This window comes from Podarcis muralis, chromosome 8 (assembly GCF_964188315.1).
Source record: "Podarcis muralis chromosome 8, rPodMur119.hap1.1, whole genome shotgun sequence".
NCBI lineage: Eukaryota > Metazoa > Chordata > Lepidosauria > Squamata > Lacertidae > Podarcis > Podarcis muralis.
The window spans coordinates 22,913,589-22,931,982 of record NC_135662.1 but is presented as its reverse complement, the minus strand read 5'-3'; the positions used below and the strand labels follow the sequence as shown (position 1 = coordinate 22,931,982).

The following is an 18,394-nucleotide window of genomic DNA, read 5'->3' as shown; positions in this document are numbered from 1 at the left end:
TTACTAAGGTCATTGCAGAGATCATCCTCTGGGTGGCCTCACCCTCTCAAGTGAGGGAGCCAAAGGTGGGGGAAGAGAGTGCTTCCATTGGTGGCATCTCACCTTTGGAAAGCTTTTCCCATGGAGCCACCTGATTGTTCCGCTATCATCACCTGACATCACAAGTGAAGAGGATTATGGAGTGCTGTCTGAAAGTTTCAGCAGGAACTCCCTGTAGTTCCACCCTCTAACCAGCAGGGAACCAGTGCATGATCTGCCAAGGTCCTAGTACAAGCCCTGTAGCACATCGCCAAGAGGCCCTATTGGTTTGGGAATTGATGTGAGGCTGGGCATTGTCTTTTTTAAAAAAAATAAAAATATTAATTTTCAACATTTATAACAAATATAACATATAAGAAACACAAAACGAAACTACAATACTAAAAGGAAAAAGGAAAAAATAAATAAAAACAATTAATACTTCTAAAATCCAAATTAACTTTCCAACACAACACAGTTAGTTAATTTGGATTTTAGAAGTATTATTTGTTTTTATTTATTTTTTCCTTTTTCCTTTTAGTATATGTGTTGGAGGATAAATGTTTAGAAAATTTTGAATAATTTTTTTTAAAAAATAAAAAATAAAATCCAAATTAACTTTCAGTGTTATCTGACTTCCTCTAATCCCCCCTAACTGAATTTCATTGTCACACCTTTGTAACAGTTCTCCAAGATCATCTTTCTAATACAGTTAACTCCTCCAATTTACTATCTTCATCTCTTTTCTTATTGGCTTAAATACATATTACTATACAACATTCTTATTCTAATCCTAGGCCTATTTGATACTTTCAAGTACCTTCTAATTATCTTATACTACAATATTTACCTAGATAATCTTTAAATTTCTTCCAATCTTCTTAATATTCCTCTTCTTTCTGATCGCGGATTCTTCCAGTCAGGTCAGCCAACTCCAAAATCTCCAACATCTTCATCTGCCATTCTTCTACCGTTGGTATTTCTTGAGATTTCCAATTTTTAGCTAATAGCAGTCTTGCTGCTGTAGTGGCATACAAAAATAATCTAACATCTTTTCTGGGCAATTCCAATCCTAATAATCCTATTATTCTGGGCCTCATCAATAGGAGTATAGCATCTAGATCAAGGGAAGTAATAGTGCCACTGTATTCTGCTCTGGTCAGACCTCACCTGGAGTACTGTGTCCAGTTCTGGGCACCACAGTTCAAGAAGGACACTGACAAACTCGAACGTGTCCAGAGGAGGGCAACCAAAATGGTCAAAGGCCTGGAAACGATGCCTTATGAGGAACGGCTAAGGGAGCTGGGCATGTTTAGCCTGGAGAAGAGGAGGTTACGGGGTGATATGATAGCCATGTACAAATATATAAAAGGATGTCACATAGAGGAGGGAGAAAGGCTGTTTTCTGCTGCTCCAGAGAAGCGGACACGGAGCAATGGATCCAAACTACAAGAAAGAAGATTCCACCTAAACATTAGGAAGAACTTCCTGACAGTAAGAGCTGTTCGACAGTGGAATTTGCTGCCAAGGAGTGTGGTGGAGTCTCCGTCTTTGGAGGTCTTTAAGCAGAGGCTTGACAACCATATGTCAGGAGTGCTCTGATGGTGTTTCCTGCTTGGCAGGGGGTTGGACTCGATGGCCCTTGTGGTCTCTTCCAACTCTATGATTCTATGATTCTATGATTCTATGATTCCAAGTAAAAAGATTCTGGTTTCTTAACAAATGTATTTTTCAACAACTTTTTCAACTCATTATAAATCTTTCCCCAGAAGTCCTTAACTTTAGGACACGTCCAACACATATGATAAAAGGTGCCTTCTTTTTCTTTACATTTCCAACATGAATTATCATTCGTATGATAAATCTTTGCTAATTGTCGACCTACTGCAGCAAATAGGCAGAGCTTGCTAAAGGTAAATTCAGATGGAAGAGCATACATAGGTGGCAGTTTATGTAAGGGCACTGAACACGCATTGCCAAGGGATGTGACTACAGATTTGTCCCTCCTAGTATTCTTTGACATGTTTTGCAAGCAAGGGTGGGGGTGGCAAGCAGATGTTGCAGCCATGGGACTGGGTTTGTGGAGAACTCAGTGCACCTTTCCAGGCCTGGAGGAGATTGAATGAGGAGGGACCAGAGGCTCTGAGGGAAGGAGGTACCTCATTTTAACACATGCCCTAACACCAGTCCTGTTTCCTTCATCACTTTTCTCCCTTGTTAGCAGCATAGAGTGTCTCTTTATTTTTGAGCTATTGCTGAGGCATTTAAAATGTGTTTTACTTAAGTGCTCAGGCTATTTTGCGGCTAATGTATGGAGGAGCATCTGCTTTGCAGTCGAAAGGTCTCGGTGTGGTGTAGTGGTTAAGAGCGGTAGACTCGTAATCTGGGGAACCGGGTTTGCGTCCCCGCTCCTCCACATGCAGCTGCTGGGTGACCTTGGGCCAGTCACACTTCTTTGAAGTCTCTTAGCCCCACTCACCTCACAGAGTGTTTGTTGTGGGGGAGGAAGGGAAAGGAAAATGTTAGCTGCTTTGAGACTCCTTTGGGTAGTGATAAAGCGGGATATCAAACCCAAACTCCTCCTCCCCCTTGGCTTCTCCAGGTAGGGCTGGAGAAAATCTGAAATTGGAGGGAGCTGCTGACAAATCAGTGTTGGCGATCCTGAGCTAGATGGACCCTATGAGACAGCTTCTGACATTCCTACCCTTTGGTCAGCCTGACACCAGCAGATGTGGCGGTCGAGGTGCCTGCCATTTCTGCTGTAGCATCTTCTTGTGGTGTTTCGTGAACATTATTTTTATAGGTATCAACTATCTCTGACTACAGGTGTGCACTGATAACCCAGGTATTTTGACAAGAATTAGCTTGTAATAATAATAATTCGGGGTTGCAGGTCTGGGGGGGGAGGGGAGGAAATGCCCACTGATTTGTGTTCCTCACCCTTCACTGCAATACTATTCCTACCTCCCATAGGTTCATGTGAGGCATAATGCTAGAAAGATCACATGGTGAGCAGTTTCCATATCTGGGCATTAACTCGTTCTCGCTCACCTAGTCATTTGCAGATAGGATTCCCTCCTGTGGAGGAGGCTCCCCACCCCCACCCCACTCCACAATTACCTCACTCCAGAGAGCTGGAAGCTCTAATTATAGCCTCCCTTAAGGATAGTTTTTTCAACTGGCTCCATTGTTCCAGGGCCATTTCCCTCTTTTCCCACAATTTTGAGATTAAAATGAATTTCACCCATACAAAGGCCTCTCTTACGGAAATTAAGATTCAAGGCTCAGTGTACCAGAGCACCGCCTGGAGTTGAATGTGGAAAAAAAGCACTTTCTTAAAGCGGAATACATTTTATCCTAGCGACTTTTGAAGGAGAAGGGATCTTCATAGTGATACCATCATATTCACTGTGTTCAGTGACACTCCTAGCGACATGGAAGCCTATATAGTGCAGTCTCAAGAGTGCTGAGGCATGTGCGAATGTGTCATCCACACGAGCCAGACTGATAACACAGGACATGGACTTTTCTGTGTTGTGGTTGTTAAGAGTCTTGGGCCAGCACTGGGAAGACCCAGGTTCAAATTCCCACTCACCTGTGAAGCTGACGGGGTGCTCTTGAGCCAGGCACTGCCTCTCAGCTGAACCTACCTCGTAGGGCAGGCATCCCCAAACTCGGCCCTCCAGCTGTTTTGAACTACAACTCCCATCATCCCTTGCTAACAGGACCACTGGTCAGGGATGATGGGAATTGTAGTCCCAAAACAGCTGGAAGGCAGAGTTTGGGGATGCCTGTTGTAGGGTTACTCTGTAAAATAGGGAGGGGAGGACCTAGTATGACACCTTGAGCTCTTTGGAGGAAAAATGTTATATAAAGATAATGAGTAAATACAAAATCCAACCAGCTGGGACTCATCCATACCATAGGGAAGCTACTTCCATGTGGGCAGAGTTGCTTGTTTAGATCTTGAGATTGCTGTGGATCTTTTTAAGCACTATACCACGTGACCCATACTGTGAACTATCACAAGCTGAGAAGCACTGCTTTAGAATATTTTAGTGCAACATGCACCAGATTAGGCGTGTGTCCCTCATCCTTGATAAAAAGCTTGTTTCCATAGTTGACCTTGGCCCTATTATATATAACCCATGAAAAATCATAGGGAGGGGGAGAATTGGCCTTCGAATAGCCTTCCCTATCCTGGTGCCTCCAGATGTTTTGGATTACACGACACCTTCCATCAGCCCAAGACATCTGGAGGCACCAGATTGGGAAAGACGGCCTTAGAGGAACTGTATCCTTTTCCTTTCCCTTTCCACCCACAAAACTCGTACCCTCTTGTCACAAGATTAGCACATCTGTGCTGCCTCCTGGTAGCAGACTAGTTTGCTGGTGGCACCAGAGAAGCCTGCATATGCAACCCTTGCAAGGGGCAATATTTGGAAGGGACATAATTGTTCTTATTTTGGTTTTTAGTGCACCATTCATCTTGTTTTGTTGGGAGTCGATAACTCTTATTCTGATGGGCTCTTTTGAATGGAGAGTTGTGACACAATTCTTGCACCCTTAATATTGGCGGGCCTTTGGCCTTCGCTTTATAATAACATCTTCTCTTTGCCTGGTACCTGTGTATGCGTGTATAAACCCATCATACACCTGAGAAGTCTTTAATTTTTAAGATCAGGTCTGGCCAAATATATTTTGCTGCCTGAGGCAAAGGATAACATGGAGCATATGAGCATGCACATACATACACACTTCCACATACAGGGAATGACCATTTTATGTGCGTTCAAAGCTTGTGCACACCTGTGCTTTTTGCAGACCCAGAAGAGGGTGTAATGGGAGCAGGGCAGAGGCGCTGAATTGAATTTCAACACCAGTGTCCTCCGCCACATGTCAAGGCAGTAGACTAACTTAGAGGGGGTCAGGACAGGCAATGTGGCACATAGAGTTCCCCCCTCCAACCTCTCACTGCTTTTTCCTGCCCCCCAGCAGCTGCCATCTGATGCAGCTGCCTCATTCTGCCTAACGGTATGATCAACCCTGCTAAAGCGTGTCCTGACCCTGTAGTTTTGCAAGGGTAAGCAGCCTCTAATATGAGTAGAGATCCCTACCAAACCTGCAGAACCTCATAATTTCTAACCTTTGGTTTGTGCGGCTATGCATGTGTGTGTATTTAATTTTTTCTTGTTAACACGTACAAAAACGTATAATTTCTGTTAACATTCAGTACTTTAAAAATTAGAAAAGAAGAAACGGTGTGTAAACACCACTACCAAAACTAGTGTAGTATTTGGCTGAGAGCCAGGGTTCTTTAAATCGCACATAAAGCAGGGTGTTTTAAATAAAACGCTGTGGTTGCAATGCATCTAGCAACTGCAGTGTATACGAATAGCCGAACAGGTGTGCACCTACCATTTGCAGCAAACCGAGTTTTTATGTAGTTGCTGGGGTGTGGTGCAGGGTAAAGGAAGCTTCTTAAAGGGAAAGGTAAACATTTGCTGGAGACATTGGTATTGAGCTAGAACAAAGGCGTTGACTTTGCATGAATTTATAAGGTAACGGATGTCAAAAGAAACTATAAAAGCTGCACTTACTCTGCACAAAGGAGTTTTGTTTATTTAAAGCTCTACTGTGCCCAGTGTTTAGGGCTTGGGACTGGCAGCAAGATTCTAAAAACCAGAAACAAAAACAAATGATTAAAATATAATGGGTTGATAGTTTTGTTTAAAATTTAAAGTGTTAGCAATGGATCTCTTAATTTATTTTATGGCATGAAGATAGAACTCCCTAGAGTTGAATATACAGTTCTTTGCCCAAACAAACAAAAGGATGCTTGTTTTTAACATACAAAAGTTGCTAGGAACATGGGAAGCTTCCTTATGCCACATCAGACTATTTGTCCGTCTATCTTTGAATTATATTTTCTGCCTGACAGTGGTTCTCCGAATTACAAGGTTGAAGCCTTTTACACCACCTGCTAGCTGATCATCATCATCATAATTTTATTTCAAGAAAGAAGTTGTAAAAAACAAACGCAAAGAATTCCCTGATAAGAACAGTTAAATAAATATCACGACCTGCCAAATCCTCCTTTTCCACCCCCTCATCCTGAAAAACAACTCCAGTAGGATAGCTTACTACAGATGAAATATACAGCATCAACACATTTCTGTAAACCTAGTTTGAGGAGGAGGAGGCTACTTCAGTTTCACAGCAATTCTGCCCAACATCCATCTTAGTCTGTTTTAGTCCTTGTCCAGAACCTCAGAAATGGCCCAGTCGTTGATTCAAGACCAAGACAAATCCAGCTAATTGTTTCAAACTGGTAATGTCAGGAAAATGCAACATGTGTCTGTGTGAAATGGAATGCCCTGCTTAGAGGCAATGGCCGACCTGAACTCTGAACAGAGTCATTCTTTTTAGGAGAAAAGATATTTAAAGCATCTTGTGAGTGCCTGACCATGCAATCCTATGCAATTGTACTTTTGGAGCTGATCAGATGCCCTGTAACAATAAATAATTGTTATACAGGTGATACCGCTTCTCCTTTAAAACAACAACAACGTTGGAACAGGTGATGGGCTATCCAATTCCTTGCTGTTTTAAGCATGAAGAAGGTCCCAGGTTCATGAAGTGTGCTGAAGGTCCCAGATGAAATGGTTAGGAGTATCTTGCCTGTAGTGGCAACCTGCTGGCAGGGGCACCATTGCTACTTGCGGGAGGAGGGTGGTTCGGCAGAATATTATTATTATTATTATTATTATTATTATTATTATTATTATTATTAATGCCCCACCCATCTGGGCAGCTCCCAACAGAATTAAAAGCACAATAAAACATCTAACATTAAAAACTTCCCTAAACAGGGCTGCCTTCAAATGTCTTCTAAAAGTCAGATAGTTGTTTATTTCCTTGACATCTGATAGGAAGGCGTTCCACAGGGCAGGTGCCACTACCAAAAAGGCCCTCTGCCTGGTTCCCTACAACCTCACTTCTCGCAGGTAGGGAACTGCCAGAAGGCCCTCGGAGCTAGACCTTAGAAGCAGATCAAGTGCTCCTACCGGCACACTCACACAGCCACCCTCCGTGTTTCCCATGTCATCCCAGTAAGTGGCAGCAACGCCCCTGCTGGGAGACTATGGTTTTGGCTTGGGAGACATGAGCTCCTGCAGACAGCAAGCGATGTGCCACTGGAAGCCAGAGAATAAAATATTGTGCTAGATGGATAAATGGCCGCCTTCGGTAAACAGCAGATTCCTGTGTTTCCAAACCATAGGTACTAGAAACCTAGTCTCCAATTTATCTCAGGAATTTACTACACCAGACCATTTAGGCCTTCTGTATTTTCTTCATTATTTAAGCAGCTGATTGTTGATTTAAGAAAATAAGCAAAAAGGTTGTATTTAAGGTGTTTTTTATTATCATTATAACTGAAGGCCTATAAAAAAAGTTTTTTAAGACTGTTGTAGGAGACACTCTGGCTGGAAAAATTATGAAAGCAGGGAAAAACCGCTTTCAGTTCAGAGTTTTTATATTTATTGTTAAACGTGGCATGCTGTCAGAAATGTAGTCCTCTGAACAGCATCTATGACTGTAATAAATCAAACACAAAACAGTATGAGAGCCAGTGTGGTGTAGTGGTTAAGAGCGGTAGTCTCGTAATCTGGGGAACCAGGTTCGCTTCCCCGCTCCTCCACATGCAGCTGCTGGGTGACCTTGGGCCAATCACACTTCTTTGAAGTCTCTCAGCCTCACCTCACAGAGTGTTCGTTGTAGGGGAGGAAGGGAAAAGGAGATTGTTAGCTGCTTTGAGACTCCTTAGGGTAGTGATATAGTGGGATATCAAATCCAAACTACTACTACTACTACTCTTCTTCTTCTTCTTCTTCTTCTTCTTCTTCTTCTTCTTCTTCTACTATGTGTGTTGTAATATTTCTGTCCATATTTCTGATGCTACCTTCCATAGGTTTCAGCTTGTAATAAATGAACGTGGGAACACTGAAATTTTCTGAATGAGAAAGCAAAGCAAGTCTGTCAAAACAATTTCCTAGCTATATTTTTTACTTCTGACAGTGGCTTCCACATCAGTTTTGGTATGTGAGTTGTTCCTCGCTAAGCTAACATCTGGAAACAAAACATCTGGAAGGCACTATGAAGCCTGCTGTACAGCCAGCGACTACACTGTATATATTGTGCAAAATCAAATGTTAATTCTCATTTTACACATGTATCTATCTCCCACATGGAGACTTGTAGCGGTTGCCTGGATAATGTAGTAAACTAAATACTTGTGCTGCGCTATACACCTATGAAACATCAAATTCACCAAAGAGTCTCTTCCTGCCCCCACAGTTTCTGTTTAGTCCTCTCCCCTCAGCCTTTGATTGTTTTGAACAATCAAGACCTTTTTTCAATTTCAGCAAAACTTTTTATCAGTTTTGAGTCTTCCAAGGGTGGTGATCAGAGTAGAACCACTGAGATGAATAAACATGACTTAAGTTTGGCACATTCATTTGAATGGGTATGCTGTGAGTAATATCGCCCTAAATCTCCATTAATATTACCCTGATTCATGTCACATACAGCCTCTGTGGAGAGCAGATAAAAACCAGTATATTAAAGTGTCTCAAATACAAAAAAATACAATTATTAAATAACGTGTGGCTACTCTAGCCTCTACCTGCTCTTTCTGTCAGCAAGTTATGCACGGCACAGATTGGGGAAGTGCCACATTTCGACTGATAAGGTGTTGCTGCTGATAATATGAATTTTCAGGGACCTTTTTATATTTAATAATTGCAAATGAGGGTGGGAGATTGCCTAAGCAAACCTAAGGCCTATTGCTATTTTCCTGCCATTTAAATCTTAAGACTTTTATACAGTTTAGATTCTAAATAGAGCTGACTGTATTTTCACACACAAGAGATAAGTATATGTGGATCTCTCTCCTACTCCGCCCTGTGATCATATATCTGCAGTGCCCTGAGCCAAAATCCAACCTATCTCTTCTCCCATCTGTACACCTTGTCTCTGTTTTCTTGGTGTGTTTTTTTCCTTTTTCAAATGCCAGCAAACTTGCTGCCTACCTTTATCTCTCAAATTAGTGCCAAGCCCTGAGGCAATGGCGCTTGGGTATTGACGTTTGAGAGTCGAAATTACCCGCATACATTTTTCGACTATCTCTCTTCTGCAGATTAGATACCAACACTTGTCATCATGCTGCCTTGTAGTATCTGCTTTCGAAGGAAAAGAGAAGCTGTGCAGTGTAACCTTAAAGCTTGCAACTTGCAGCAGGTTTGCCTTTAGGGGAAAGTCCTCTGGGAGTCCCCTTCTTCTGCCACTGCATGGGATGGAGAACCTGTGGTCCCTCAAATGATGCTTCTCCATGTAGAAGCCCTCAGCTATTCACCTTTGAGCCTGAGCATGTATGACTACTTCAGGCCAGAGTTTTGGACCCAGAAATTGAAGTTTGGGTGGAGCAGGAAGTCCCTTGGTTCAATCCCTGATATCTCTAAGGTAAAGGTAAAGGTACCCCTGCCCGTACGGGCCAGTCTTGACAGACTCTAGGGTTGTGCGCCCATCTCACTCAAGAGGCCGGGGGCCAGCGCTGTCCGGAGACACTTCCGGGTCACGTGGCCAGCGTGACATCGCTGCTCTGGCGAGCCAGAGCCGCACATGGAAACGCCGTTTACCTTCCCGCTAGTAAGCGGTCCCTATTTATCTACTTGCACCCGGGAGTGCTTTCGAACTGCTAGGTTGGCAGGCGCTCGGACCGAACAATGGGAGCGCACCCCGCCACGGGGATTCGAACCGCCGACCTTTCGATCGGCAAGCCCTAGGCGCTGAGGCTTTTACCCACAGCGCCACCCGCGTCCCATCTGATATCTCTAGGTAGGGATGAAATCCTGTAGAGCAGCTACAATGCTAACTGGACAAAATTAAGTAGATGGACCAATGGTCAGACTGTACAGTACAACTTCCTAGGTTCCTAATGCCTATGTTCTATTATAATCTATACTTGACCCAACCCAGTGATGACAGCCATAGCAAAAGTATTGCAGATGGGTGTCCATTTCTGTACCAATATGCCCTCAGTGCCCCATATTGTTTTCTTTCCTCATATAGTAGGAAGGAGTCCATGCATTTTCCTGCAGAGGAAAATTCTGGTGAGAACATGTCTGCATTCTCTACTATGGCTGCTGGGTAGACTACTTCTCTCTCTCTGCCCATTGTGGACCATTCCCAACAACCACTGTGTTGTTATTCCACGGATCATAAGTGTTCCCTAGAACATGCACAATTTGCTGTGGAATAGTGGGGGAAAGAATTTTATCAAAGGCACGTAATTATTCACTAGCTGTACAGTCATACCTCGGGATAAATACACTTCAGGATAAGCAATTTTGGTTGCGCTCCACAGCGACCTGGAAGTAACGGAGCACATTACTTCCCGGTTTCGCCACATGCCAGATGGTCAAAATGACGTCACGTGCATGCGCAAAAGTGGTGAGACGCGTAGTTGCATCTTACGTTCTGTTCAGGATGCGAATGGGGCTCTGGAACAGATCCCGTTCGCATCCCAAGGTACCGCTGTATTTTGCAATCAGAGGTACATCTTTCTCTGTTGACTAGTGTGATGTTTGGTTGTTGTAATCTCTGCCACCTTCCCTCCAGCCTTCCTTATTCCAGAGCATCTGTGACTGTGGCATCAAAATGCCCTTCTACCTAGAGCAGATTTCTGAAGCTTGAGAATAAATGATGCTCTGAGACATCCCTGAAAGGCTCCTGAGAATCTAGATAATTGAGCATCAGTCATATTTCAGAAGGAAAGGTGATAGAGCATTGATGTCATCTTGGCCATGAAGCTAAATTAAAACTAAAAGCACACTCAAAGCATATTTTATAGCTTCAGTGTCACATTCTTGTGAATGGCCTTTTCAAGTTAAAAGCCCCCTCCCTCCCCACTGTTTCTAAAGGAGGCTAGTAGGGCAATGTACCGAGGCATAAAACCTTGCAAAAGTCACTGGTCTCCCTTAATTCTAGTCCAGTTCCTATAATGCAAAATAACACAGCATTAATACTGATACAACAGCTTTTGCCCCCCGCCCCTCTGTGTGTAGGGGCTTGCCATAAGTTTAAAATTATTGATTGTTAAAGAGACTTGATCTATTAAGGTGTCAGGAGGATGATATTCCATCTTCTAAAATGATGGCCTTTTGTAGTCATCAATTACCATCACTCAGCTATCTCCGCTTCTCCATCAATATAATTTTGCTGCAGCTGAATTTATTTGTCTAACTGGTTTGTATCCTGCTTTTCCAAGCTCAGGGCAGCTATCTGAAAGTTTCTTGCTTGAATTTTCCTCTTGTTAGCGCTCCTGTATTTGAGATTCAGGCATTTTGACCAAATGCACAGTATCCTTGCATATGTAGGATGTATTCTTTGGTAGTCAGAGATGGTTGGAATTATACTAAGCTGTTCTCATAATGTGTAGGGCACAGATGGGGAGACCCTCCAGATGTTGTTGGATTCCATGTCCCGTCAACCCCAGCCAGCATGGCCAGGGATGTTGAGGTTATAGAGCAACATCTGGAGAGCCTCAAGTTCTCCATCCCTGGTTAAACAGACATCGTGTTTAAACCTCTGGCTTTGACATGTAGAAATGTAGTCTGCTGTAGAAAGGTAGACGTCATAGTCCTTGCTCTGCTCAGCTTTGCATTCTAGCCACCTGAAAGTTTCCCTCTGGATGGAATGTGGTCCTTGGACTGGGGGAAGAAAAATCCCCACCTCCATATAGCCCCATTCAGGTATTCTGCATGAATGCAACCCTATGTGTGGAGAGGAGGGCAGCAGGAATGTGCTGGCCCAACATCCCTTGGGGCACTGGCCACGCCCACTGGATGACCTCACAGTATTCCAGCCACTTGAAGGCTGCTCCTTCATTTTCCCTATGCAGATAACCAGAGGGCATGCTCAGTGCAATGCAGGATGTGGGGAGGGGACAGTCTTGCTGCCCCACTTCTTCAAAAGTGCATCATCCGTGCAGAAAATCCCTGGACGAGGCTTACGTTAAGACAGGAAAGGCAGTCCATTTTGCACGTCCCACTAAAGCAGATTTCTCCCAGACCACTTCCCTCACATCAGTTAAAGTTCAACTGCATTGTTTGCAAGCACAGCGTTGTGATACCATCAGGTACAGAAATGCCGCTGTGCTATTAGCTCGGCCGAGCAAACATGCTGAGACGGCTGCACCATAAAAAACCGGACAGTAATATCGACTTCTGTAATAAGATGAATGCTGTTAAATTCTCCCTGTAAGGCACATTAGCTATATCTCCCTGTGGTCTGTCTTCTTTTTTCTTTAGTCTTCCTTTCCCCACATCTTTTCCAATCTTTTCCACATCTTTCATTTTCTGAACAAATGTCATTGCATAGGGAAAAATTATAAGTGGGTTTTCTTAAGCCTTTGCATAATTCTGTGTTTTGCTAGTATTCTTAGCCATCGGCAGTGCCACCATAAGGCCCACTGGAAAGTAGGAAGCCATCCTACACTGAATCTGACCATTGAGTCTTCTATATCAGTATTGTAGACTGGCAGCTCCAGGGCTATTCAGACAGTTACTTTTGGATGGCCCCGCGAAGCCTCCGCAGGGCACGGGGATGAAGGCTTCCTGTGCCCTGCGGAGGCTTCACACAGCTAAGCCAGAAGCCAGGACAGCCAGTGGGGTCTCAGCGCACGATCCCACTGGCTGTCCTGGCTCCTTGCTTGGCCGCGCACAGCCTCTCTCGGGCAAGGGGAGCCTTCATCCCCTGCCCGCGAGAGGCTGCGTGCGGCTAAGGCTCCCCCAAGAGCCACACTCCCTTTAAAGAGCGTGCGGAATGTGTGTGCGGCTCTTTAAAGGAAGCGCTCAGCAGAGCCTCCCGTCTGCATTCGCTTCATAAGACGCACACACATTTCCCCTTACGTTTTAGGAGGGGAAAAGTGTGTCTTATAGAGCGAAAAATACAGTAGCCAAAATGCTATGGAGCTTAGAGTTTGGGCCTTTTAAAAAGTTGCACCTTTCAATAACTGCACAGAAAAAGACTGCATGTGGTGACTATTCCCATAGTGCTGAGTCATCAGGAAATAGTTGTGGAAAAAGGTGGGGATTTCACATATTGATTAGAATGAGTCAGCCAATTCTTATAGTAATATTCTTTTATTGATTCTAATGTATCACAAGTATGAACAGGTGAGTTGAGCTGAATAGCTGAGTTGGCTTCGTCAAAATCACTTCACTGTTGGAAAAACCCTTAAAACAATAATTCCAAACCTCTATTGAGCAGGGATCGATTTCTCAAATGGTGCTGCAAGTGGAAGTTTAAATATTAAATAGAGGCAGGACTTTATTGAATTCTCAACTAGAGCCAGGGCTTTCTCAGCTGCGGCTCCGATCTGGTGGAACACTCTGTCACAAGAGACTAGGGCCCTGCGGGACCTGACATCTTTCCGCAGGGCCTGCAAGACAGAGCTGTTCCACCAGGCCTTTGGTCAGGGCACAGCCTGACTCCCTCCTCTGGCAATCTGCACAGAATTTTGCTTAACGGTTGCCATCAATTTGATTTTAATTAATTTTTATAATGAAATGTTTTTAGAATGTTGGATTATTTGATTGTTGTTGGCCGCCCTGAGCCCGGCTTCGGCTGGGGAGGGCGGGATATAAATAAAATTTATTATTATTATTATTATTATTATTATTATTATTATTATTATTATTATTTTCATGGATAGCAACCACTTCTGTACCAGTTTAACTTTAAACTTTCTTCTTCTCCAAATCAGATTTTCATCACGGTGAACTGCCTGAGCACAGACTTCTCTTCTCAGAAAGGAGTCAAGGGGCTTCCATTGATGATTCAGATTGACACGTACAGCTACAATAATCGCAGCAATAAACCCATCCATCGTGCCTTCTGCCAGATCAAGGTTTTCTGTGACAAGGTAAGATGATACGTTACTCAGTGCTGAAAAGAGGAGAGGGGTGAGCAAGAATTTTTTTGTTTGTTAGCAATTATTTTAGTCATCAAAGACCTCATTTGTTCATTTATTTGTACATTTGTTTCATTGCATTCATTTTCCTTTACTTTTTTTGCTGTTTCCTTCTACTTTTTTAGTTTGGCCGCCATTTTAACTTCCTAGAATGTCTTGGGAAGCTGCTTTATTCCTGGCTTCCTTTGGCGTCCGCGATTATAAAAATATAACAAAATCATTGCAAAACCGGGGGGTGGGAAATAGATGAAGAAAGCCATAAAATCTAAAACAGCCTCAGGCCTGGGAGTAGGCCTCTCTGTGTTTTCCTCTGGACACGACCTCTTTGGCTCTGGTCTGGTATTGATGTTTAATACCCAAGTCCTCTAACCTCAATATATTAGTGGGAACAGGCAAAAAAAAAGTGTGCTGTGCAAACATCCAGATCTTTCTTCCTTCCTTCCTTATCAGCCAAGATTAGCAACCTTTAAAAATATATATTGAAGCAATGAATTTTAAGTGCTATATTTTAATTATCATTTGTAAAGGTCAGATATTTGCAGTAATCTGAAGATACAGCTGCCTGCTCAAAAGCTCAGTAAATTTCAAAGGCGTGAGTAGGGGCTCCCCCCCCCCCCCAGTTTGCCAGTTTTTGAAAAGTAATGAGGGGAAGGCGGGTAAGGAAGATCTTAAGAGCATGGGCCCCATCAGGAGTGACCTACAGACGACAAGGAGCTGAGCCCTTTGAATTATACATATTCATCGCTTTGACTATCTATCCGTTTAATTGATACTTCACATTTCATGGTTGGGGAGAAGGAAATGAGTGTTGACAGATCTAATCAAAGCCATCTTAAAAGTAGGAGAAAAGAGCACAGGGGTAGTTAAAATGTTACCCTTATCAAACCTGGAGCCTGGATAGCTCACTGAGTCTTAAAATAGGATATATGTGGTCACCCATGCAAACACTGGCCTGAGGCAGCAAGTGGCTAAGGATTGCTTCTACCTGTAACATTCTGCAGCCTGTTGTTATTGGTTTATTTTTATCCATAGCCTAGTGATCGGGAGCTGATAACTTTTCTGGGCAGTATTGCCTTAAAGAACATGGCAATAAAATATAGTTTGTAACTGGAATAGGGAACCTGTGGCCTCGCAGATTTTGTTGACTCCAACTCCCATCAACCCCAGCCAGCATGGCTAATGGACAAAGATGACAGGAAAATTAACTATGAACCCCACAATTTGGGATCCTCTCCAAACCTGTGCCAAAGTTTTGAAGGGTTTTTGAGGGGTTTTTTTGGTGGTGATTTGCAGCAAAAACTCTGTGTTTTGCAGTGCCCCACTAACAGAGCAATTGCTACTCAAACCTAGAGCCATGGTTATTAGCTCAAAACCCAACGTTGTCCAATTCACTCCAAACCAGTACCAAAGTCTGGCAAGAGTTTTTGCAGAATTTTGCAGCAAAAACACCACGATTTGAAGCACCGCACCAACTGAGCAAGTAATGATGGATTTGTAGTCCAACAACATCTGTCAGTCCCAGTGAAGTGGTCCCTGAGAGCAAACAGTCATGAACAACAATTGAAACTCAACTCTTATCTGCAATGGGGCTGTGTAAATCAGGGCCAATGGTGAAACAGAGTATCATCAGATATTTACTACTATTTACCACCATGTCTAGCATAACAGATGGGAACTCAGATTCTCAGGCCTCTTCTCCAGGCCTGTTGCTTACCTGGATGGAAGGGGTGTGTGTGTGTGTAAAAACCTGGATTGCACCTGCTGCACAAAGGTAAAAGGTCACTTGCCCCACCCACTTTGCCTCTGGCCACACCCACCATTGACATACAAGCACTGGAAGGTTGCCCATGAGTTTAATTCGGCCTTTGGGCTCCTGAAGGGGAGTGAAAGGCGGGATATCAAATCCAAATAGGTTTCCACACCTGCCCATGGGCTCCTGTGCTAGACAAAGTTCATAGGAAGTAAATTCCAATGAATTCAGTCTGGCTTATTTCTCAGTAAAAATGGTAAAGATCAGATTGGAAGTTGTGTAAGACACAGAATTGATGTGATGCTCTTTGTCCAAAAGGGCTTTCGGTTCATAAAGTGTTCCATTGAAGTCTCCGGTTACCTGCTGCTGTCACAACCTCCACCAACTTCCCACCTGTTCCTCTGAGCCAAGCATCACTAGAAGGGTCATACAAATTTGTGGAGGAGACAGCTATCAATGGCCACTAGCCATGCTTTTAAATATTAGCTGCTGGAAACCACAGGAGGGGAGAGTGCTCTGGTCGCTGTGAGGACTAAATGGGCCATTGGTCTGATCCAGCAGTCTTATTCTTGCATTCTTATAGTCATTAAGCTGAGAGGCCAGGACAGCAAACAGCTGTGAATTTACACAGAAAGCATCCTAGAATGTCCTACGTTTCCTCCCCCCCTAATGTGCAGTTATAGTCTCACTCACATTAGCAGCCTTAGGCTGAGAGTTTTCAGGCCAAATCCTTAAGTGCACAAGACAGCGGGTGTTCCAGGAGACCAGATGCTCTTAAAACGTGACTCAGGACTTGTGGCAGAGAGACGGGGAAATGTCTCCTCTTCCTCTGGACAGTGTTTCCTCCGAAGTATCAAGTGTGCAGTGTGGGAGTCCTTCTCAAGTCCTCTGGCTCCCGGATGCTCAGCTGTCCCTTTGCGCAATTTCAGCTGGTGCCCCAACTGCTCCCTTTTCTTGGGAAGGCAGATCTGCCCCCTGTCCCACGTGCTCTGGTATGTCCATGTTGCAGCATGCAGACTTTGAGGAGCGTTTGTAAACTGCAACTGGCTGCAGAATGCTGTTGCCTTGGCAGAATCGGTCCGTTTTGGAGCATGTTAATCTGATGCTTTTCCAACTGCATTGACAACCAGTTCACAGGAATTGTTGTGACCTTGGATCCATGGGATCTCCATTTCTCTAGGAGTCAGCGTAGTGGATAGTGGAGCCTGTGGTAGGCCAGGGGCCCAATTTTGAATGCACCTGTTTTACCTCCATAAGTCTGTTTATGCCATCTAGTGGCATTGTATGAGAATGCTCTTTGTTTTGATAAACAAAGACCAACTTTTAAAGATTTCTTTCTTTCTTTAGATCATTTTGGTATACTTCTTAACCATTCTGAGCGCAGGGTGTTAACTCTAAACAGTTCACAACATCTCTTTAGACACATAAATGTTGCAAAATATCAAAATAAAACATTACAAATGAAATGCAAGGTACAGCAAAGACCCGTATTTGAAGCAGCATGTTTAGCAAGGAAGCAAAATATTATCTTAGAAGGGGAGGGGAAATGACAAGCAGGATTCAAATGCAAAAAAATACACACACACAAATCAAAACACCCGAGGAAATAGAAGCTGCTCCCATATGTCCTGCCACCAGCACATCTGCCAAACCCATCCTTAGCACTTTCCCGCATGCTCTCAGCTGTTCCTACCAGTCATACCCAAAACAAAGCCGATTCCCAGGCAGTCATTTGTCACAAAGTGTACATCTGGTCTAAAAACAAAATCCATGCCAACTTTATTTCTATGTAAGACTCCTTACCCGTCGTTCACCATAAGGGTCCCAGCGTGGGTTACTTACAATAAGAAATACAAATTACAACCAGCCCTTTCACTCACCTCCATCAAGAGCAATAAAGGGCTGCATAAGCTGCAACATGTGAATAAGGGACATTTATTTTAATTATTACCCTCACAATCCTGTCTTTCTCCCAAGCATCTCAAGGAGAGAGGAAGAGAGAATGAATGGTGGATCCAGTTTGCTTGCTTATTTTGTTGAAAGCATTTCAACAAAATATTGGTTGTTGGTTATTGTTTTTGTTTTATTATGTATTTTGTGTTGCCATTTTGTATTTTTATGTTGTGGACCGCCCTGTGATCTTTGGATGAAGGGCGGCATACGAGTTTAATAAATAAATAAAATTCATATCTTGCTCTTGCAGCAAGGCTTCAGAGCAGCTCGCAGTGCGCACACACAGAGAAATTAAAATTACCAAAAAATAAAATAAATCAAAGCATTATAAAACAATTCAGAAATATATCAGCCTGCCAGAAAAGCTGCTGTAGGGAGAAACCAGAAAACCCTAATGAAAAAGAAAGGTCTTTTTCTATGGAATTCCATACTCTGGTAGCCATGACTGTAAAGGCCCTCCTTTCTGGCTGCAGGTGTTTGTCCGGAACAACTGAAATGTAGTCTGGTGTGATTAAGTAAGTGGGAGATCTGATGTAAGAGAGAAATCTTTGTACGTGTGGGTCCCTAGCCACAGAGAACTTAGAACCAGCCAGGTTGCCGATGGTGGGCAAAGATGCAATCACACCTGTACCTGCTGC

General features: G+C 43.4%; 1 protein-coding gene across 2 annotated transcripts in view; it reads left to right on the top strand.

The window, feature by feature from the left end:
• GRHL2 (grainyhead like transcription factor 2) overlaps nucleotides 1-18,394 on the top strand; it is a 72,708-nt gene that overhangs the window by 30,093 nt on the left and 24,221 nt on the right. For both annotated transcript variants that reach the window (XM_028736371.2, XM_028736370.2), the window contains exon 9: nucleotides 13,847-14,005. In XM_028736371.2, the coding sequence (XP_028592204.2) occupies nucleotides 13,847-14,005 (159 nt within the window). The remainder of the gene's footprint in view (nucleotides 1-13,846; nucleotides 14,006-18,394) is intronic.